The 23,883-nt window shown below is 40.6% G+C and overlaps 1 protein-coding gene across 3 annotated transcripts in view; it reads right to left on the reverse strand.

The window, feature by feature from the left end:
• bcar1 (BCAR1 scaffold protein, Cas family member) overlaps window positions 1-23,883 on the reverse strand; it is a 106,261-nt gene that overhangs the window by 49,454 nt on the left and 32,924 nt on the right. Inside the window, exon 1 of one of the 3 annotated variants that reach the window (XM_035157693.1) lies at window positions 15,111-15,491. The exons of the other annotated variants lie outside the window; for them this stretch is intronic. Within the exon in view, the coding sequence (XP_035013584.1) occupies window positions 15,111-15,122 (12 nt within the window). The 5' untranslated portion in view covers window positions 15,123-15,491. Of the gene's footprint in view, window positions 1-15,110; window positions 15,492-23,883 lie in introns of those variants that run through there. 3 annotated transcript variants of the gene reach the window in all.

Genomic DNA, 23,883 nt, shown 5'->3' on the forward strand with positions numbered 1-23,883 from the left:
CACACACCTATTGTGGCAGTAGGCATTAGCCTATACCATTATCAGTAGCAGACATTAAAGTATTTTGAGTTGCAAACTTAACAGAGACTTTCCCAGACTATTATATTCCTGGGCCAACCCATCATAGCCGACCCGACAGTGAAATGGACATAATTTATTTTAACTTATCAGAATTTAACAGAGCATAAAGACCAAGTGATTTAAAAACTGCAGTACTGTGGAACATATCCAAGTTCTAGACTATTGTGCATGCACATCCGCCGTCATGGCCACTGGTTCTCAATAGAACACCAAGTAACGTACTTGTGAGATTTGGTCCTTGCAACTGATCATTTAAATACATTCAGTAGAAGACCAACAATTCATGTAAGTAGTTACAGGACTGCAGCCAAAATATTTCTCTTTTTTCCCCACGGACACATGTAAAGCGGCCTTGGGTCTCTTGAAAGGCGCTATATAAATTCAAGCTATTATTATTGTTTCTGGTTTCTTGTTGGGAGGTTTTTTCAGGGAAGTCATGGTTATATCGTTGAATCAAGAGATCATTTAAGTTTACTACTGATATACGGTTACTGAAGATGTGGCTGAGAATACTTCCTTCAGGGCTGTCTTTGTTCAATATTCCATCAACAACCCATCCAAGTTAGGTTTCAACTGCTTAAGGCCCATTTCCTTTGCTGTTGATCACTTTCCAGGACTCCATCAAATTTGGAGCATCATTTCCGATAAAAATATGGACTAATTTCACTTCTTTCAGGTAGTCCCATTTGCTTATAGCCTCATGTGTAGGAATTTCATCTTGGATGTACAACGATGAAAGTTTCATGAAGTAATTTACATCAATACTTTAGATTTCAAGACCGTATATCATGTCGATATTGGTGACTTTCTCTTGATCTAAGGTTCTCAACTAGATTCTTGTCTTTCTTCCCCTTGCATGCAATAGTTTCCTGAGATCTTCGGTACAAAAGCTTGCAGTGCTTCCTGGGTCCAGGAAGATGTAGGTTTGCACACAGATGTCACTGATTGACAGCTTTACTTGGAAAGGAATGATGGAAAGTGTCTGGTTGTCACCTGACCAAGTTGGCTTGTCCAAAGACACAAATGCACTGCTCACAGTGTTTACATTGTCTTTCTTAGTAACTTCCGTTTGCTTCTTCACAATATGCAATAGTGTGGGATGATTCAACATGCATATTGTACAGCTTAAGCGTTTTCTACAATTTTGATGACCTTTATTCACACATCCAAAACAAATACCATTTGCCTTGAATAAGTATCAAGCTGCTCACAAGCATCAGTATTGTGATGCCATTTGCAGAATAGACAACCTTTTTCACCAGGTGGTTCTGTGTTTCCATGGCTCTGATACCTTGAGCTTGATTCCTGTGTTATCGTCATAAAACTGCTTTCCTGGGATTTAAGATGTCTAAATCTATCGCTGATTTTGATGCTTACATTTCTGTCCTTCCTTGGTGCAGCATTGTTTATGTCTCCAAACAATGGGTCACAGGCGATATTTGCTTGACTTTCCACAAATCCACAAATTGCTTAAACTTGGCTCTTTTTCTTGCATGTTCGTAATAATCATAAGCAACAATGCGCCATCTTTCTATTAGCTTGTATGGCAGTTTTGCAATGACCGTCTTCATGTGTGTTGGGCTGTTCATGTCTTGCACCATATCAACATCAGTCATCGCATTACAACAGCTTCATAAGAACAACGAATTATCCCTTTCTCTCCTCTGCTTTGAGTACACTCCAATTCAGGGCTTTCTCTTGATAAGCTGAAGTGATCAATACCTCATTTCAGAATGCCTTTTGCAATAGTTTTTTCACTTCTTTAAATCCCCTTTTGGGTTCCATATAAATGCAACTTCTGACAAGCACATACGGTCGTCCACACAAACTGCTCCAGGAAAAGCAATCTATCACAATCATTCTCAGTTTTGCTTCCAATGCAGTTTACAATGTACGCATGAAGGACAAGTAATGCAGTGGATTTCCATGAAAAACTGGAATTTCTCTTGTTGGAAGAAGTGAGTCTTTGTTCTTTAATTAGCATTTCAGTCATTTCATTTTGTCCTTTGTCCGTTTTCAGCATGTCTGAATTTTGATCATCCTTGTTAGGACCTTTTTTGAGAGGAGGCTGCACATACACTTTGGGAATGATGGGGGCAGTTGAAATATTTAGAAGTCCCTCATCATCATCATCATTGTCATCATCATGAACATGCCTTTGTGTTGAGTCATATCCTTGAACATACTTTTGAAAATCATCTCTCTCTTCTTGCTTGAGCAATTTCAATTTCCAAAGCTAAAGCCTCTTTTTTAGCTTGAAATTCAGCTTTCAACGTAGCTTCTTCCTTGTCAAGTTGATGCCCTTTTCGCTTCTGCTCGTCTCAGGGCGGATACAACTGAGGAGGCTTTACTACTGGAACTGCTTGTTCTCTTAACACTCTTCTCTTAACTATTTTTCACAATGTCCTGAAATTCTTTTAACTTTCCAACCATAGGTAAATACCACTCATTGTGATCAGAACCCCTTTTTTCATCTGGAAGAAATCTTTGAATATAACTCTGTAGTTCAGAAAGGTCCTTTAATAAATCACAGAGAACATCATAAGCCCGTTCAACCATGTCAACATAGATATAATCCAGCATTAATGACTCAATATTATTTCTCTTTATTGTAAATTGTTTCAATTTAGCCTTTCGTACATTCCTTTGCTAATCAAGTTTTGAATCAATAGCCTTCTCTGTTAATTGATCTCTCTTTTAGGTGTACTGTCTTCACGCATACTTATCTCCTCTGTTCCGTTGTGTTGAGACACTATTTAAGGCAATAGGCACTTGAAATTGGACCATCTTTGCTCACAGGTCCCGTTGCACAGATGAGGTTGATGAATGTTTGCATGTAGTGTAAATGCGTTTATATGAGGTGGCCTTACTTCTAGTTCAAATCAAAGGTAGCTTAACGTTTAGTAAGTAAATTGGGTAAGTTCAAAATAACAAAATAACAAACGGTAATTAAAGACAATCAACAAACTTAGCATTGGCTGTTGAATAAAGTCACGGTTTCATAACTGTAAGAATTATAAAAACAGCGATATCCAACTATGGTGTTTGTGTGTGCTGTGCACTTGTTTGTGTGTCCGAGCCACTTAACTGAACCATTATTTGAGAAGAGGGAACTGACCTATTAGCCTTATTTCCACCAACACTGGCCAAAAAACTCCATCAGAGGAGTTCACAGCAACGAATCCTTGTTTACCTTTAGTTAATATATTGCTTGTTGAGTGTCTTTTTCCTTCTATAGTAAAGACAATCGTGAAACCACAATATTTCCGCTGACAATAATCGTGGCACCAAAATTTCATATTGTGACAATATTGCACACCTGGTTGCACACCTGGTTACAATAACCTCTTGCCGGCTGTGTGTTACATCATTGGCTGCTTGTGCTGCTATCATTGTTAACATAATTACATCGATACATTTCACACTTATTATTTTCATTATAACAACCAGTCGGACAGAGCTAATAAAATAAATAAAATAATACACAACAAACTTTTTACACAACTGTTCCTGCCCCCCGTCTCTATCTTCTTTCCATTCTTTTCCACCCACCTCTCCTGTCTTCCCCATTTGTATTCGCTTACCCCAAGCAGTCGAGGCAGATGGCCACCCACCTACACAACGCTGAATCACTCGACATTTTCCAAAAACTCCTCAAGCACCACCTCTTCAATAAGGCCTTTGGCCTCTATTAATGCTCCACCCTGCTGCTAAATTCTATCCTGTTCAGTATTTGTCTTATTTCTTTTTACTTTTCTCTACTGTTTTGTCCTCACAAACATATGTAAAGCGTCCTTGGGGTCCCATGAAAGGCGCTATATAAATATAAGCCATTATTATTATTATTATTACAGTCGTCAAAACGCTTGCTGATGAAAAATCTCTTTCTCTATAATTTTTAAGGTGTCGACCTTAACATGAGCTTAGTGGCTTGAGAATGCATGTAATGATTTAGAGCTAAACAGAAAAAATCAAGGGAATTGAATTGTCTTGCAAAGTTAAATAAATATAAAAAGGAAAAAAATCATTGTTCCCTTGGACCAAATCAGCCAATCTGTCAAAGATCATTAGCATATAGCATTAACAGTCCATGCTGCCCTGTTTAATAACATGTAAATTACAGCTTTACACTGGGTATATTCAAATAATGTGGTGATGCCTTAGATTATCAAGACTAAAATATAAAATTATTATTTATTAGATGTTTTAGTTTGTAATTTTTTTAGGTCATTGTTTCCAGCAGCTTCAGTTTGTCAGTAGAAGAGAACTGAGAGAGGGAGACACAGCAACATGTCCACTGAGGAGAAAGTAATGTGAACAGCTGGTAGAGTGAGCTCACTACAGATGGGTTACTCATCTGTGTGTGTGTGTGTGTCTTAATGTTCTTTGTGTCTTGCCTCCTATTTGTTCCATGAGTACAAATGCCTGCCACAAACGTTTTGTTCATGTTTGAGTTTGTGTGTCTATCTACTCACCACATTGCAGGAAGTTAAAAAAGGCACCTAACATCACTCCCTGTGTCTCTTTCTCCATTTTTTCTATCCAATCTGCCATTTCAGCAGCAGTCACAATTCATCTCCTCTTTATTCTCTCTTGTGGTTTGTCTGCTCTGTCCACCCCTGAGCTCCCCTGCAGAAAGTCAAACAGCTCTTCCAGGCCTTAAGTTCTCTTTGCAGCCTGAGGTGAATTAGATTGAGTACGCTTTCATCAGGGTGAGTTTGACCTATTTGGGGTGGGACTAGCAGAGGTGAAGTAATGTGAGTCAGGAAGAACTGTGTTGAACATTCAGGCTTGTTCTCTGCCAATCACTGAAAATCGAGGCCACATTTCTTAGATCAAATGTAATAACAGGGCACTGTACTTGTGCCAGTAGGATATCATTAGATCTGTGTGGTTAGTAAAATTTACCAGGACAATACTGGCTCTCGATTAGAAGAGCTTAAACTCCACAATTTAATAAAAAACAGACTGACAAATGTGAGGGAGCCATCCTCACTGATGTTTTTCAAGATCGTCACTGTAATACTACTATAATAATCGTGGCTGAATCGCAGGCTGTGTGGCTGCTCCAAATTGCCTTTCGTCAGCCGCTCTGCAGCCAATGTGGCGCGATACACGCAAAAGTGGAAAAAAAAAATCTCCAGGTGACAAAGCAGTGTCATACACATATAAGACACCGTCGAAGATGTTAAGAGAGTTTTTCGTTATAACAGCTGATATTGTTGTCAATGTGTTGTAAACACCATGGTCACGTCCCCTAACAAAAACTCATTGTATAGCATCATCAACTCCATTAGGCTATTTTACACGTATCGAGTTAACAGGCTAGCCGCAGGACACAAAAATGTAAAATGTGACATTTCCTTTTACAGCAAGGGGGCGCTATGACTATTGTTGAATCATATAGATGTGTTTAGGGCTGGACCTTTACCGTACATGTGAAGATTGAGGCAGATTAGACAATATACATGGACATGACAAGAACTTCCTAAATGTAAAACATTTCCTGTTACAGCTAGGGGGCGCTATGACCATTATTGAATATCATCATTTGGTTCTGTTCAGGGTGGCACCTTTGTCGTACATGTGAAGTTTGAGGCAGATTTGACATATACATGGACTTTACTGTTTTTTTCCGCCACGTCGCGGACACGCCTCGACAAAACGTCACAGAAAATACAACTTTTAATCAAAAAGTCCCTGACATGACATATACCAAATGTGAAGTTAATTGGATGAAATTTGTAGGAGGAGTAGGATTTGTGACGTGTGAAAACACAAAAATCAAGCCAAATTTGCATGTTGAATCCAAAATGGCAGACTTCCTGTTAGAGTTAGAAACTCAGAAAATATAACTTTTAATCAGCAGCTACTCAGGCTCTAATAATCAGAGTGATCCCAATAGGGTCCTTGCAGCGGTTGCTGCTTGGGCCCTGCCGTCCTAACAAAGCTATAAAGTCGTCTTTCAAAGTGCTGGGTAAACTCCGGACCAAACTCTCCGGAATTTACCCACAGGTCATGATGGTGCATGCAAGAGAATATGGTAGTCTTTGTGTAAGAGTATACTGTTGTGTGTGTGTGTGAGATTATGATGCTGTGGGTGAGACCAAGTACAAATTATTTCTCATAGGGCCTCTAATAATTATGACTCCTTGTCACAAGGTAAATAGCTTTTTTTTTTACGAGCTGTAAGCATGTCTGCTCTGTCCCTCATATATGTGTTCTGTTTAGCTATGCAACAGCACCCCCTTGGGGCATTTCAGGTACATAACCATTGCCAGGGTTCAAGGTGTGAATTTCCCCGTAAGTAGTTCAGGGTTAGTTTATTTGTGTTATTTACAGACGTCAGCTCTATACATAAGCTGTGTTTATTCTTCTGTGGGCTAACGCATCGTCTGTAAGTATTGTTGTTTTCAAATTGTGTCCTTACAACCAGTAGGTTATCTTCCCATACATTATTACGTTTACAGCGGCAGTTTTGCCGAGTGGCTACGCTAAGCTAACGTGTATCCCCGTGTCTTTAAAGGTACGAGCCGCCGTGTAATGTTTATTATTGAAGTAGCTCTGTGAGCCAGATTGTAATTTGTCATGTCTTTATTGGTTTTACAGTTTCACCATTTCATTAAACTTCGTGAAAGCTGACATCTCTGCCGTGGAGTTTTTTGAGAGCGTGAAGCTGGTTGGATAGGTAGCGTCGGAGCTAGCGAGACCTTCACAATTTCAATCAAAGCTTTTTAATTTGTTTGAGAAAAATACAGCACGAAAAACATTTTGTGTGCCAAAAAATAAGTGGCTCACCAAGATCCCCATCCTCAGGTTGTGTTACCTCACAAAGGTAGCAGTAATAATGTGTGCTTGTAACCTAAGGTAACTTTAAGGTTATACAGCTAATTATCGCCATTTCAGTTTTTTTTTAAATGGTTAATTCTCTGTTTATTAACTTAGTTTGACTCCTGAAATCAGATATTCTTCCTATATATTATTTGTTAAATTCTTGACTAGTTGCACAATTCTTAATATTACAAAATATCAGGGTCTGATATTACATGTGGGGCCATTTTAAAGAATAATGGCATAAAAAACTCATTCATAATTGTAATTAGAACATAGATTCATAAAGATGATAGAAAACATTCGGAAAAGTTCTGGTTGAGCTAACATGATGAATTAAAGACGTGAATCCAGGAGCTGCAGGTTCTCTGACTCTTAATAAACATTTGTGTGTATCGCTGTAAAGTCCGGGTGTGTTATTGCTGAAGCAAGCCCAGGCTTGTAGTCTAACTTACTACAGCATTCCTTAGCTTCCACGCAGCAAACAAACAACTCTCCCACCACTTCACATTCCAGAGGTGTCACAACACACACACACTTAGATTCTTGCATTTCATCACAAAGATGAGCAACCAACTCATAAAATGAGTGATCCCATTTTCTGTCATTTTGTTGTTTTTTTTGCCTCTACCCTCCACTGTTCTTATTATCTCTCTCTGTCCCACCCTCTACTTCTTCCCTGCCTCTCCTTCTCCTTCTCCTTCAGTCTGTCCTTCCCTTCCCCCTCCTTCTTTTCCTGTTTTGGCTTGTAAGACTGTTCTTGAGAAATAGTTGTGAGTGCACAGCTGCTTTATACAACAGCGGAATTCAATTCAATTTTATTTGCATAGCACCAAATCACAACATACATACTTGTATATCCCAACATATTTTACATAGTGAGGTCAAGATCTTAGAAAATTACCAAGAAACCCAACAGTTATGAAAATTAGCCAACACTTAGGCAAGGGATCCTGCACCTAGGGGAACATCTATAGTAGGGTACTGACATTCAACATCTAAAGGCCCAGAGTAGGTGGAGGCCAAATATTAGTCATCTATCTAATAGTAATTAGACTAATTATAGTCTAATGATGCTCTGTGGGTGCAGTTTTAAAACTATAATACAGTTCTGAGTTAATCCATGGGAATTTTGAATTCATCATTTTGGACATAGAAGGAGTATACTAATAAAATATGGATACACCATATACCTTACCAAAATCATATTGTTTGGTATTTTTAGGCTGAATAGATAGATGTATTTTATTGATCCCAATTTGGGAAATAATTGTGTCACAGCAGCATGACAAGGGCATTATACATAGAGCAAAGAACAAAAGACTAATTACAAAAAACGACAAAAGAGACAAGCTTGCAAAATTGTTCTGGGAGCTGAGCTTTTTAAACCTTTTTAGCCTGCTGGTGCTGAGAAATAAAACTATTTCTTGGTTTTACAAACAGCCCAACCATTATGTGCCCTGCTAAATACAGGTTAAGGCTCCTGCTTTAGCAAGTAATGATCCCAGCTGAAGAATTCCTGCCCTCAAGCTATGAGTAACAGCAGGAACAACAGCAGGGATTGTGTAGCCCTAAGCACAGGGTAGACTCAAGCAAGCGTAGCTTGAGAGTTGCTTAATGTGTTGACAGACAACCCTGGTAGTTGGCTGGTTCCTCTCTTTCTCTCTGAGGGAGTGGAACATTCACAGTTCATATAATTGTGTTGGAATATATACATTTTTAAGTGCTTCAAGATCCAATCATCACTAAGGCGTGAGTCAGCAAGAGAGCCAACAAGATACAAATTGAATGGACACATTTATTCAATCATTATGTAAGGTTTATGGATTGATTTATAATATCAGCTCATACATTGAGAAACACATTCCGCCTAAAAGCTAGAGATAGTAATCCTGTAAAAGCTAGCAAGAAAAGAAAACACTTTGAAAATATGCAACTGATACATCCCACCCCTTCCCATCGGCCCTCTCAGCAAAGCTACGTCCCCAAAACACGTGGGCACTGTCCACTTTTCCATGATTCGCTCACTAATTTCTAACTATCATCTCTGCTTTAGCTGTGTATGTCTAGAGTTCATGTTTATTATCAACCCTACCTTAAAAAGTAGCCATTAGCTGGAAAAACATCCTTTAATTCATAATTCACTCTTCTGTCTGTTGGAATGATGTATTTACAAAGAAACATTAGACAGCCTGCTAAGAAATATAGCTATCTTAGCTAAATTTTTACAGTGTAGCCTATGAAATGAGCTGGACCTCTGCTTATTTCCAATGGAATTAGTCAAAACACAAACCGATTGTGTTAATTCACTTTTGCTTTATGTCAAAATACCTACAACCTACTACACCCATACACAGGTTCATTTCATTTGCAGTCAGCCACACCCTAACATCACAGTTTGTTATATTAATCATTTGTTTCTTTGTCTTTGAGTTACCGTGGTTGTTGGGGGAAGTCCCTTCCTGGTGGAAAAAGGCGTGGCTGAGGACTGAGGACTCCTTAATCCTGGAGCCAGCTCATCAGGCTGAACCATGTGCTGCTATATCAGGGGGGTGTGCTTTACCCCTTCTTTGTTATTTGGTTTGGCCAAACCTCTATATATGTGGCCTCATGTCTCATCGCCGGTGGTCAGTTTGTTAAGTTACCATGGTCTTCAGTTGTTACATTGAGTATAGTTATCTTTTGTTGACCTCTTTTATAGGCCTAGTTATTACATTTTTGGTTTATAATGTTTTGCATTTCTTTGGGTAAATAAAAACCTAGGTTTTTCATGTACGACTCCTGTTTCCTTATTGCCTCACTGCATGGTCTCTTACACACAGCTAGAAGTTACATAACCATAAAGAACTATAAAGTGTGCACTGTGGTGGTTAAACCAACACATCTCTAGTCAACTACTACTGCTGAAATTTGATTCATATACATTTTACACTGGTGACTCAAGTCAATTTACAACAACCTGTTCAACTAAACCCATCTCATCTGACGTTATTTTGGCCATATTTCTATTTTTCAAGGATCTATAAAAAGGGGATTTCCCTAATTACTAATCAATAGATAGGTAGATGCACCCATTATCATTCTGCATTAGGGGAAAACACTCTGGCTTGTTTTTTAATTGAAATCCAAACACATTCATGTTGGGCAGCGCCTGCACCAAAAACAGTAAAAGATGTATTTCTAATGGCACACATCCACATCCTCATCAAAACAGCAGCAAAAAAGCTGAAGCTCACAGTATGTTGAAGCAGAAGGGGAGGAGAATGCTGCCGGAGAAACAGCCAATAGTAGGCTTATACCCACAGCCTATCCTCAGTGAGAAATGATGTTAAACAATTCAAGCAAACTCAAATTTATACTGAGTTATGCATCGAAATAGAAGATGAAAGCAGTGGGATGCTCTCTGCACTGACACGTTCACAACAGCAACAATGCTCTGCATTATCCAGGCGAGAGATGGGGCAGCCGGATGCAGCAGGCAGAGACAGGAAGTGAACGAAGTGGACTTAATAGTTTCAGTTTATAATTTGATATTGACTTGTAGTGTTTGGACTGTAGACACACACATGAACAAGAGAAAAATAAGTCAGTGAGATTTGTTGCTGTGACCTGACCAGGCCACACTGTTGTTGAAATTTTGCAGCACCCATGATAATTTTGATAGATAATTCTGCACACAGCACAGTCAAACTTTCTAGGGAAGCACCCTGACATGTTTATGAGTGAAGAAGATGTTCTGTGAGATGACAGTAGTGAAGAATGTTGATTTGCATGGGACCTTTATCATTATGTGAATTCCATGACAAGTGTGGTGTGAGTCCGTCCACAACAGGACTAAGCCTTGTCTCTTTGCACTAGTCCAACCCTCAAGGTGGCTCACTTGCTGCTTTCAGACATGCACTGACACTGACATTTCAGGAGAATATCTGAATGAGCCCATGTGAGAATACAGCAATATTGTCCTGAGAATTAAGTGGGTTTGTTGAGGGTGTGTTGATGATGTTTCTAATACATAACAGATGCAAAACTAAATACAAAACAAAAGAATACAAATACTACTGTTGTTCAAATGTGAAAGACAAAGTCGTGATGACATCCCAACCCAATTGTCTGGACATTATTCAGTGTTTACTTACAACGTATTGCACAATCCATCCCCTGGTGCTTATAGTATATTTTATATATAATTATTTTCCCTATTTTTAGATTTTCTATATTTATACTTGAACAAATACACCACAGCAAATTCTTTGTATGTGTAAACCTGCAATAAAACCGGATTCCGATGTTGCTCAAATCGTCAATCATCAACTGTTCTTGGTCTCCCCCTGCCCTCTCTCTTCTCTCCTGTCTTTTCAACCCACCTCTCCTCTCTTCCCCTTGTCTCCACTCACCCCAGCCGCACACTGAGTCTGGTTCTGTTCGAGGTTTCTTCCAGTTTTCCAGGGAGTTTTTTCTCCACAGTCGCCATAGCGCTTGCTCATTGTGGGAACTGTTTGGTCTCTTACTATGTAAAGGGCCTTAAGATCATTTATGTTATGATTTGGCTCTATACAAAAGAAACTGAATTGAATATATGGATATTGCAGTTCCTTAAGAGGGGCATTTTATGAAAAATCACTTTTCAGTGGTTTTGAATATCATTTGTGCCTCTTCCCTGGCTACCAGTGCAAATATTTTAATATCACTGCAGCTTATTAATTGATTCACTGCCAATATAAAAAACATATTTGAATCAGTAAGCCATTCAGATCAGGGAATTCATTGAATTAGATCGCTCCTCTCTCTGAATCTGCACCCATAAATTCAAAAGTATGCCAACTTTCACCTTTTTTTTTACAAGCTGAACTGTAGAAATATATGGAAGCTAACACTCAAAATAGTTGGTTACATAGGCGGCTGTGGCTAAGGGGTCGAGCGGTCCTCCTCCAACCAGAAGGTCGGCGGTTCGATCCCAGTCTTCCCCATCTGCATGCCAAAGTGTCCTTGGGCAAGATGTTGAACCCCGAATTGCCCCTCATAGAACAACAAAGTGCTGCTAATAGATGCACTGTATGAATGTGTGTGTGAATGGGTGAATGTAAAACTGTACTGTAAAGCGCTTTGAGTGGTCATCAGAACTAGAAAAGCTCTATATAAATACAAACCATTTACATAGACGAGCGTAGATTTTTACTTTAGTTTAGAAAAAATCTGAGGGTGTGTGCAGAGATTTGGGAGGGCCTTTCTCCACTCTGGTCTGGTGGCAAGGTGTCTCCACCAGTAGCAGGAGAGCCTTGTGACCTGGCTGAAGAGCGGACAAAGTTACTCTTAAATTTCTGCTGTAACTACCTCAGCCATACGTAGCAGGAACCTTGGCCTAGAATCCCGCTGCCTATATTCATCATCGGCAGCCCTGCACAGCATGCAAACAGCAGCCGCCCTCCAGTAAACTTATACAAACACAGCTTGCTCAGCTTCTACCCCACAAAATGTTCAGAGCTCCACTCACACACCTACACACAAGTGAAATCACTCGATCTAATCTTCTCTACCTCCCCGCCACACAACAATGTTCACTACACGCAGTTCCTTGCTCGCTTTTTCTTTCTCTTTCAAACACACACACACACACAGTGACTATTAGAGATGCAGTAATCCGCTTTTTTTCATTTTCAATCCAATTCCGATACCTGGATTAAGTTGGTTGTATTGTACGATGCGACACATCCTCCACCCCCCAGAATAATGGCTTTACACACATTACAAGTTGCCGTCTTTGATGTCTGTGTTTCAAGTGTGAAATATCTCCAAACAAACGACATGTTGAGTTAGCTAACCTCTTTCTCAGTTGCAGCCCGTCTTATTACGTTATGGCTCCGGTCCAGCTCCGCCTATATAACACTTGTGGAAGACATAAAATATGAGGACCAATGAATATTTTTGAAAGAACTTTGTAATTAACTAATGAATTTGTGCCCAAACATTTTGGGTATGGCCATAAAATGGCATTATTACATATTCATAAAGACGACTATAAAATCTGGATCCGAACGTTCGAGGAAGCCGGTCCCATGTCCGATAATTGACTTGTGTAAGGATCGGAACCCGATAACAATATTAGACCGAACCCATCTCTAGTGACCATCTGTCACAGAAATAAATAATAAAGTTTTACCGTTTTACGCAGGTGTAAGGGAATCTACAGAGCTCCCCAAGGAATCATAGGGAATTATTTTTAAGGATTTAGTTTTACCTCACAATTTGTTTTGTGCTCTCTCTCAATACGTGTTTCAAAATAGTTTTGTGCTACCTCACAATACTTTAGTGTTATCTCGCACTAGTTTACTGTTCCCATCATGTAACATTGTCATTTCACTTCAACAAGTGTCAAGTCACCTGAATCAATGCAATTATCCTGAGTAGATCCGACCGCGTCTTGCAGTTGACCATACTGCATTCTTCTGGAGAGACATCTTTATCTAATAATTAAATTTTTATAAGCTTACTTACTTACAAGTTTCTATACTTCATGCCCAGTTCAAAGTAAAATTCATGATAATTCTACAGTGGGGTTGCTCTGGGAGAAGATGAGCGTAAATCGGCTACATATTAAGAGTGTGGATACTTGACCTGATTTTAACATTGCACATGTCTTTAATCATGGAAAACAAGTAATAACCATTATCACAGGGACAGATTAACACAAACTCAGTCCAATTGTTGTTGAGTGTCAGAGCCTTGATGCTAAAAAGACAAATTTTCCACTAAAAGTAAAAAATTTACTTTACATGAGAGTAAGCTGACACAACATGGTGGTGTTATTTAGTCAGTGTTAAGCTCTGACACAGCCATCTCTGAGTTCCACAAGAGTTTAATGTTGTTTTATAGGCACACTAATTACGGGCATGTAATTACTCGTATACACAGCAATCTGCTCCACAGTATTTCACTGTCTGCCACATTCCTGACTGTGTAGTTACCCCAAACACACACACACACACATTGTGGTATAACATGTGCAGTGAGCCAACACTGATGCAGAGGCCTTTCACACAATAGCAGGGAAGGACTGTTTCTGCCGGTTTCTTTGTCTTTCTATCATTACTCCTCTTCTTCCATCCATTATTTTCTCCCCTTTCTCACAGAAAAAATGTTTCTCTTCCAAATGTGTCCCCCCTCCACCCCTCTATGACTTACTAAATCACTTTCATACTCTTCCGGCCTCTATTTCTGCTTGTCTTCTAATGTAGCATTTTTCTCTCTCAGCCAACCGATCACCTCCCTCTGTCCCCTGGCCATAAAACCTACATTTCTTTCCACTTTCCTCTGAGTCAGCACAAAGACAGACCAAGGCACTGCCTCCCTCTTTCTTTCTTTCCTTCCGTCTTCGCTCCCTCCTCCCATAGCCATAACCTTTTTAATTCTCCCTCCATACTCCAATGAGGCATGTGTTTGTATGCTGGACAGCAACAAGCAGAGAGCAGACCCACACCCGAACAGTTAACTGTGATGAGGGCTAAGGCAATCTGCTGTGTGTTCTCATCTGTACTGCAGCGATTCAGATACCAAAGTTTAAGAGAAAACATGCACTGTATATCATATGGATTCAGTAAGGAAAGCTCTCAAGAGGATTACAGGCAGCAAGTGAAAAACTTTAACTCAATTTGTATGTGTTTCAGAATACCAAACAAGGAAGGTAACATTTTTGCTTCACGTATTCAAATGTTACTTTTTATATTCAATGGCCTCAAAGTCTTCTTTTTCATTGCACATTCCATGAGAGGGCAGTGAGGTCTCCTCAACCGGTGTGAACTGACCTTAAACCTTTAGCCCCGAACACACACACACACACACACAAAAAACACACAAAAACACACACACACACACACACACACACACACAAATTCCTACAAAGGTAGGAATCCATAGAGGATAATGTTAACTCGTTTCCCTCTCCTCCCCCCTTCACGTTTTCCTTTTCTTCATTCTCACCCCACTACTCAATTTGTGCATAGCTGGGTATAGCAGGTCCTGCTTTAACTCTCTCTCTCTCTCTCTCACAAACACACACGCACACAAATTGAACCCCAGAGGATGAACGAGTAGACAAACACCAAAAGAGCCACAGAATTAAAAAAGAAAAAGTGCCAAAGGCAGTGTTTTGTACATGCACACACTGAAATCTCTCTCTCACACACACACACACACACACTCACCAGATAGTTCATTTTGTCCCTTCTGCAGCGAGACGGCTGTGTTTACTCCAAGAAAGGGCTGTTTCTCAGCCCCTGTGACACACTTTTCCGACTAGATTCCGACTGGTGCTTAGAGTAGATCCCAAAAAAGTCCCCTCTTCCACCCTCCAGCCTTCCTTCCTATATCCTCCTGTCCTCCCTCCTTTTTCTTCTGTGTCTCTTCTATTGTCTCGTTCAGTCTTGTTTTTTGTAGTGAAGCAGATCAAAGCACATTATGCCTCCCCGTGATCTCACACAGCAAGAATGAGACTGCCACTTGGCCCATTTACTTCAGCCCTGCTCTTCCCTTCTTTCTCACTGGGTGTCTTTATCCCCCTCCCTCTCTCTTTGCAGCGGAAATGAGGGAGGAGTTTGTAACCTAACACATCACTTCCTTTGGATCCTGATAGTCCCCATATCCAGTCTAGCCATTGGCCTTAGGAGCTCATGCAAATAAGCTTTGCCCTTCCAGTGGGACCGCCCCCACCCCCTCCATCTCTCTCTGAGTCCCCCTGGCTGTGAGAGGCTGTCAGTGCGTCAGGATGCTGTAAGGACACACTCACACAGTGTACCACACATGATTATAAAGCATTATTACCTTTCTCACTGCATTTAAACTCAGATTGGTGTTTCTTTGTTACACTGCCTGTAGACATTGTAACTCATCTTGAAGCTACAGTCTTGGTTTGGTTCGGTGTTTGGAGCATGCCAGCGCTTCATCATCATCATATAATAACTTCTATAGGTTTATTAACATGGTCCCTTTTGTTTAAAGGGGACATAGCATGCAAATTCCACTTTGTTAGTGCTTCTACACGTTAATGTGGGTATCTGGCATGTCTACCAACCCAAAAACTCTGGGAAAAAAACACTCAAGCGTTTTGTTATGGTTCCTCTAAGTCAGAAACGTCATGCTTGAGTGACTCGAATGAGCTTCCTGGGTTTTGTGTCGTAACAAGGCACTGGAAGTCTCCCTACATGGTCTTGGCCCACCCCCCGTCCCCCCACACTCGTTACGCCGGGTTTACACCGGACGCAGCGAGGCTGCGCAGCGCCGTTCCCAAGCGCGCAGCCGCCTGGCTGTTCACACGGGACAAGCATTTCTCCGCGCTGGTCAGCCCGCGATTCACTCACATGTGGCATTTGTCTGGATCGTTGGGACTGGGAGGCTGCAGCAGTTGCTCGGGCGCGACCGCTCGCTCTCCCATGCGTGAGCTGGAATTTGTGTCAACGCCACACAGCCAGCAGTGTGGAGGACTTCCGCAGTGTTCAGCACTACTGTAACACACAGAGCCCCCCCACTCATTACGCCGATTTTACACCGGACGTGGAAGCGCAGCTGCGAGGCAGCGCAGCGCCGTTCTCCAGCACGCAGCCGCCTGGCTGTTCACACGGGACGTGCATTTCTCCGCTGGTCAGCCCCATAGACTGTATATATAAGGTCAGCCCGCGATTCTGCTTTCTCCGCTTGTTGTTGTACCCGTTGAATGTCGGGGTTCGGGGGTAAATGATGGTCTTCATAGCCCCCCCCCCACCCCTCTCTGTCTCTCTCTGTCTGTCTGCTTGTGTGCTTGTAGTGGATGGGCAGAGGGGGACATTTAATTATGTGATTGGGAAAATTAAAACTCCAGGACAACAGAAGGGGAATACAAAGTATGGGATGCATATTTGATAATTTATATCATATAAAATATGTAATTTATATCGTTTAAAATCATGGGGGGAGAGGGGGGAGGGGGGAGCTGGCTCATTAGCATTTAAAGGAACAGGCACTCAAAACAGGTCACTCTGTGGAGGGCTGTTTTATACAGGGTAAAAAGGGTGCTGTTTGAAATGATCCTTGTGGTATTTTGACCAAAGTATGTTACAGACATTTCATTAAGACCCCAAGGAACCATATCAACTTGTGGTAAAATGGGCATGCTATGTCCCCTTTAATGTATCAATTGTAAATCCATAGGAATTTAGGAACGGTGTCAGTTACACCATGTTTTCAGCCGAAATGTCCGCTGTGATCCATGCACGAACGCGGCTCCGGAGGCGGATCACAGAGTGTTATGTGCAATGCATGAGCAATATTTTTGTTGAGTGCAATTGGGATTATGTGCAATGTTGTGATCTGATGTTGTTTCTGTCTGTTTGTTGTTCTAATTAGATTATTGTTTTTACTGTAACTGTGGAGGCATTTATCTGTGCAGCGCGAGTCCAAGATACATTTCCATACAGCAATATAAAATATATCGTATCGTACTGACACAATACTACTAACACTATTTCTTCTATATCTTCATAGAAGATCTGCAGCTCCTTGTTTCATCAGCCCCCGTTTCGCTCTCTCACACGCTTGCGCTGACACACACACAAACACACAAACAATGTCATCAGACACATCTTCAAACTCAGACTAGGTTGAAAAAAGATCACTCTGCCTTCACGCACACATGGATACATGATTATTTGCATATGGAGCAGGTAAGTCAGATCCAAACACAAGTGGTCACAAGACATACATTCAGGCCAGATGTTAATACCAGGTCTGAACAGGGCCACACACAGGCCATGAAGAGGCTGTGCACAGCAGGGCTGCACCTATCGAATATTTCTTTATCGATTAATCTAGCAATTATTTTTTCGATTAATCGATTAATCTAACGATTATTTTTTATTACTCGATTAATATAGTTGTTGAAGTAGCCTAGTAGTTGTATCAATGTCTGTATGAAGTCAAATACTGACAAATAAAATAAAGTAAGTATAATTCAATAGTATTTCAACAATGTTTATTGTTAATTTTCACACTGAACTGAAATGTACTCTAATAATAAAATATTCTTTTCTCATTTCAACTAAAATGAAAAAATAATGGGCATTAGAAAAAGGCATCTTAAAATAAAGTGCTTAATTTTAGAAAAATAACAAAAAAGATTTAGTTTGAGTTTTCCCATTTCTTCTTTTTTCTTAATACATAACTACATTTCACATATAAACAATCTCAACAAACATGAACAACTAAACAGCTTTAAATGTCCTCTTTGTTCCCACTTTCTCTGGTTAAGTGAAGTGAACTCTACTGTGTGCTTCCAGGATTTACTACTGTAAAGACGGAAAAAGCTGCGGAGGTTAAAATAGGACTACCGTAAATGCGAAAAAAAGTGTGCATGATTAAATAGAAACGGACCGTCAAAATCGAATTATAGCATCTGGGTCCGTATAGAGCGGCCATTGGGTCTGATCCGGAACCCGGTCCGACTGATGGTGACGTATGCTTGAAGATCATGGGCGATTTTTTTCGCTTCAGCTTGCTCTTCAGTCCATGCTTTTACTGTGCGCAGCCACCTTCCATACGACGCGTCACTAACTAAATGGTCTGTATTTATATAGCACTTTTCTAGTCTTGATTACCACTCAAAGCGTTTTACAGTACAGTTTTTGCCATTCACCCATTCACACACACATTCATACAATGCATCTATGGGCAGAACTTTTTCTATGAGGGGCAATTCGGAGTTCAGTATTTTGCCCAAGCTCACTTCAGCATGCGGAATGGGGAAGACTGTGATCAAACCACCGACCTATTGGTTAGAGAACGACCCGCTCTCCTGAACCACAGCTGCCCCACTAACTAACAAGTGTTTGTTGCCAATGTGTGTGTGTGTCTGTGTGTTTGAAAAATCGGACAATGGGGTTGTGACCATGTCCAGAGTTTACCTTTCACATATGAAGCAGCAGCAGACGCGTTCACAACAGAAAATCCTATGCAGCATTCACACACCAATGTGTTCCTACTTTGGCCGTCCATATGAGACAGTGTTTTTCCAGTGTTCATCAAGATGATGAAAAGACATGGCTTATTTTCTGTACCCTTGGTGTTCCAATTAATAAATGTGCACAGATGATCTGCGACAGGAAGATTGGAAAAACTACACAACATAAAGACTTCTGTCCAGTAACATATATATATAGTCTAAATGACCCAAAGGTTATCACACAGAACAACACACTAGTAGACATTGATTATGGCTGTGTCATGAAGCAACTACCAAACCCAATGAGAACAGAATGAGCCATCACTAACCAATTAGTCCAATGTATAATTAATATTTAAACAGAAAAATCAACTAAGAGAAGAAAAAGTGATGGGTGGGAACATTATTCTAAGTTGGTTTTGGAATAGAAGTGGGCCCCGACCAGGCCAAAAGACGCTCCACCAGCATTGTCTGCCTCTCCACCAGCGTTGTCCACCTCTCTGCTTGCCTCTGGAGAGCCTCCAGCCGCCGTCTGCTCTCCGCTGCCTGCTCCCAGAACATGGCTACGTACTCCTCCACCACTCGTGCCAGCGTGATCTCCGCCTGCAGGTCCACGTCTCTGGCTGCGTGGAGCCCCATGTTGGGCGCCACTGTGGCATACGTCAATGCCACCAGGGTCTCACCACAACAACCAGAGATGAACCAGTTGCTTATCAATCAATCAATCAAATTTTATTTGTATAGCCCATATTCACAAATCACAATTTGTCTCATAGGGCTTTAACAGGGTGTGACATCCTCTGCCCTTAACCCTCAACAAGAGTAAGGAAAAACTACTAAAAACCAACCATTTTCAGCATCCTACTTATCCTCAACTGCTCCGGCCACAGCCTACCAACTCCACTCTGATCACCATCAGTCTGCTTTTCTTCTGGTCTCGACTGCCTGCCCCACCCCACTCCAGCTTTTACATTACATTACATTTAGCTGACGCTTTTATCCAAAGCGACTTCCAAACGCATTGCATTCAACATCTATGAGGGGCCATTCATGGTTCAGCATCTTGCCCAAGGACACTTCGGCATCGGCTAGGTTTCGAGCCGCCGACCTTCGGTTGAAGGACGACCACTTTAGTCAATCTTCACCTCAGCCATAAACATTTCTACTACCATCTATCTACTGTGTTTGTGTTCTGCACTTTGGGTCTGCCAGAAGAAACCGATAGGGTAGAGGGGAAGGAGGAAGGTGCACTGCATTCATCAAGGAAAATAAGGCATTCAGAGTTGTCAGAAAGGGGAAAGAGGAATAATATATTGTAGCAGGAATATGGACAAATGAACATCATAAATTACTATAACCCCAGAAAGCTAGAAATCAACAAACTCAAACAGATACAAGGACAGACTAGGAATCATATCTTTTGGTGTGGGGATTTAAAATCACATAGCACATTGTGGGGTTGGAGACTGACAGACACAAATGGGGAGATAATAGAAACACTATTTGATGATTGTAATTTGGTATGTATTAATGATGGGAGAGGGAGAAGGAGAAGGATAGATGAACACACTTCAGCACTAGATTTGACACTGCACATACAATTTCTGGAGTTGAATAATCTGGAGTTAGAGAAAAAGGTGTGAAAGGGTTACATGTTAAGAGTATATTTCCTAATTTCGACTACAGCTTGTGTTCAGGGATACTCTTTGGCGGTGTAATAGTTCCGTGTTCATTCACTGGGTGTTGACCAGAGTGACTCAACACTTCTCCAGTTGTTGATTCATTTTTTGTTTTGTTCCCGCACCTCGCAGTCTTCATTTTGTCTTCGTTGTGAGGCAGGTAAAACTACCACTTTATTTCTCAAACTATACCTTTATGTAACACGATGAGGGATTTTCTGTCAGTGTAATATATTTGAATTTGTATATTTTTGATTGGACGAACTTGCTAGCCAGCTAGCTGCTGAAGCCAACGTTCATGCTTACCCCAAACTTGTTGAACGCATTGAATATAACTCGATGGCTTCTCGCATTTTACTCCATGATTTCGTACATGAAATTAAAGTTATACTCGTTATTATGTCTCTTTCTGTGTGTATTGTAAGTTAGCTAACGTTAGCTCACAGTGTTTGTAGTTCTATCAACATACACTAGTGTTGCCAACCGCCCAGTAAAATACGGAATCATTCCGTAATTGGACACCAAAAGACTTTGTTCTGTATTTTCACACGGGCGATTTGTGTAACATAGATGTGGGAAATCCTCCTGCTCTGTTCTCTCTCAGCCTGTCTCTCATGTCGTGTTTCACTTCACAAGAGGAGGGAGAGGTTGCAGAGTGCGTAGGGAGCAAATTTCTACTCTGCCCACCCAATTGGCCAATTTTATTCTGTCCCATTTGAAACTGCCAGTCACTTTTATTTCATTCGCCCATGAGAATTTCCTGATTTCTAAATTGCTGGTTGGACGCAGGGCTGAGTTTAAGCATTCTAGTGAGTTGTGTGGCATCCATATGTCGCATCTCTTCTCTCCTCTCCTAGAACGAGGTGGAGTGATCTCTCACACACTCACACACACACTCAGGTGGGGAAATAAGTTTGGTTTTTGGTGCTGCCTTCAGGTGCTGTTGAAAAACAAAACACTACACAGGGGACAACCAAGCAAAAGTCTCCAGGTGTTCACAGTTTCACAAAGCAAACTGGGCTGTTGAACTGTTTTTTAACATATTTTTAATGAATGACACCTGTATCATAAAAAAAAATCCTCAGTGTTGTGTTTAACGGCAGCATCGTGCGTTCACAGCGTCCTTACTGGAACACATCACCTGCATGTGTCTTTCCGCATAGGCGTAAAAAAGTTCGGTGGCACTAGTGTGTGTGGCAGGCTGCAGGCCTATTTTAATATTTTCAATTCTAATTCAAATGTCAGGCTGTATGCTCCATGACCAACAGCAGTCGACAGACATACTTCTAATGTCCCCTCGTTTCTTGGACACTAAGGGACTGATAAGTAACAAGTTTGAATTTGAAAACATTTGTGAAAAGTACTTGATTTACATTAAGTGATTGTTATGGTAGTCCCCCCCCCCTTTTTTATTAGATTTTGCAAGACTTGTTGATGTCTGGAGCAGAAAATGCTGGGATGGAATGGAACACCTTCTTTAAAGACAAGGTCATCCGAGAGGCCAGGCTTCTCAGAGAGAGGATTTAAGGTTGTTTTTTTTGTTAATGTATTTCTGCAGACCTAACACTCTGACCCACACGCCAGCATAGTAGGTTGCGCTAATGCACCTTAAACATAGGTGCCACCCGGCATTAAACAAAAATAAGAAGATAAGAAGAAGAAGAAGGTTGGGGAGCGGAGAGGAGAGGAGCGGAAGAGGGACGGAGACGAGACGGGGAGCGGAACAAGGCTGTTAGAGAGTCACGGGCAGAAGACATTGGCAGATAGACCAGAGACGCAGAGAGAGACGCCAGCTGAAAACTAAGAAAAGGAACGTGAACGGACATATTTTGTTATCTGGCGTGTGTGTGTGTGAGTGTATGTGTATTCCCACTATAGCAAGCCGTTGTGGACAAAATACGTAATTTGTGAATCACGTCATGTTAAAAAAACGGGTCTGGTTTGACAATATCAGGTAAAAACAAGAAATTAAGTAGTCTAACAGCAAACTGTACTGTAAAGCTCTTTGAGTGGTCATCAAGACTAGAAAAGCGCTATATAAATACAGACCATTTTCCATTTTTGGATGGGTTTATATTGATTTTTGAGACTTCTTAACCCTTACTTCCTGTTCATATTTCATGCCTTCACATTATTAACAGAATTGCCTCATAATAAGTGTCTATTCCAAATTTAGAACTACAGATTTATTTAAAATGTATAAATAGCCTATCTGACATTACTTAATGGATTATTTATCCTAAATTAATGTTTGAGAGCAGGGAGAGTTTATTTTTGAGGTTTTACACCAAATCACACACCACACAATATCATGTCCTGTTTTACCTAAGACATGAAAACATAACAGCCATAACAATTTGATTGGATTGTTTTGAAAGTGAGAATGGCAAGAACATTCTGGAATTGTTGGGATTCATTATTATATTATAACCATGTATAAAAATGTGTAACCATTATAACCGTTAAAACAGAGTCACTCAAATAACATTTTCTGCTGTCACCCTGCCTGTAACTTGATGCGGAAGTGAGGACAAACTGATAGCATTGTTTTTCGACATAAATGTCTTCATCAGAGGTGCTGTAATCAGAGTTTTCCTCCATGTTGTCTTCCTCCTCCCCCTAATCACTATCTGCTTCCTCATCTTGGAAGATCAGATGAAGGGCCTCTTACACAGTATGTCTATAGCTGCCATTAACTCAGTAACTGAAATGGCAGCTCACTTACCTTTATAATCTTATGACACCACAACCCCTGTTTTGATCTATGTATTGATCTCAGTTAGCTCATAATAAGTATCTTCTAATTTGGTTATTTTTTGATTATTTTTGATAGATTGCTTATGCTTGCAGGTGCAGATCTTGTGTCTGTGTCAAGGCACCCTCTGACCTCTATAACATCTGTTCCTTATGTGCACCCTATATACAGGTGCATCTCAATAAATTAGAATATCATGGAAAAGTTTTTTTATTTCGATAATTAAATTCAAAAAGTGAAACTCGTATATTATATAGATTCATTACACACAGAGTGAAATATTTCAAGCATTTATTTCTTTTAATTTGGTTGATTATGGCTTACAGCTAATGAAAATCCAAAATTCAGTATCTCAGAAAATTTGAATATTGTGAAAAAGTTCAATTTTGTAGATTCACGATGTCCCACTCTAATCAGCTAATTAACTCAAAACACCTGCAAAGGTTTCCTGAGCCTTTAAATGGCCTCTAAGTCTGGTTCAGTAGGACACACAATCATGGGGAAGACTGCTGACTTGACAGTTGTCCAGAACACAGTCACTGACCCCCTCCACAAGGAGGGTAAGCCACAAAAGG

Source organism: Hippoglossus stenolepis, chromosome 5, assembly GCF_022539355.2.
Source record: "Hippoglossus stenolepis isolate QCI-W04-F060 chromosome 5, HSTE1.2, whole genome shotgun sequence".
NCBI lineage: Eukaryota > Metazoa > Chordata > Actinopteri > Pleuronectiformes > Pleuronectidae > Hippoglossus > Hippoglossus stenolepis.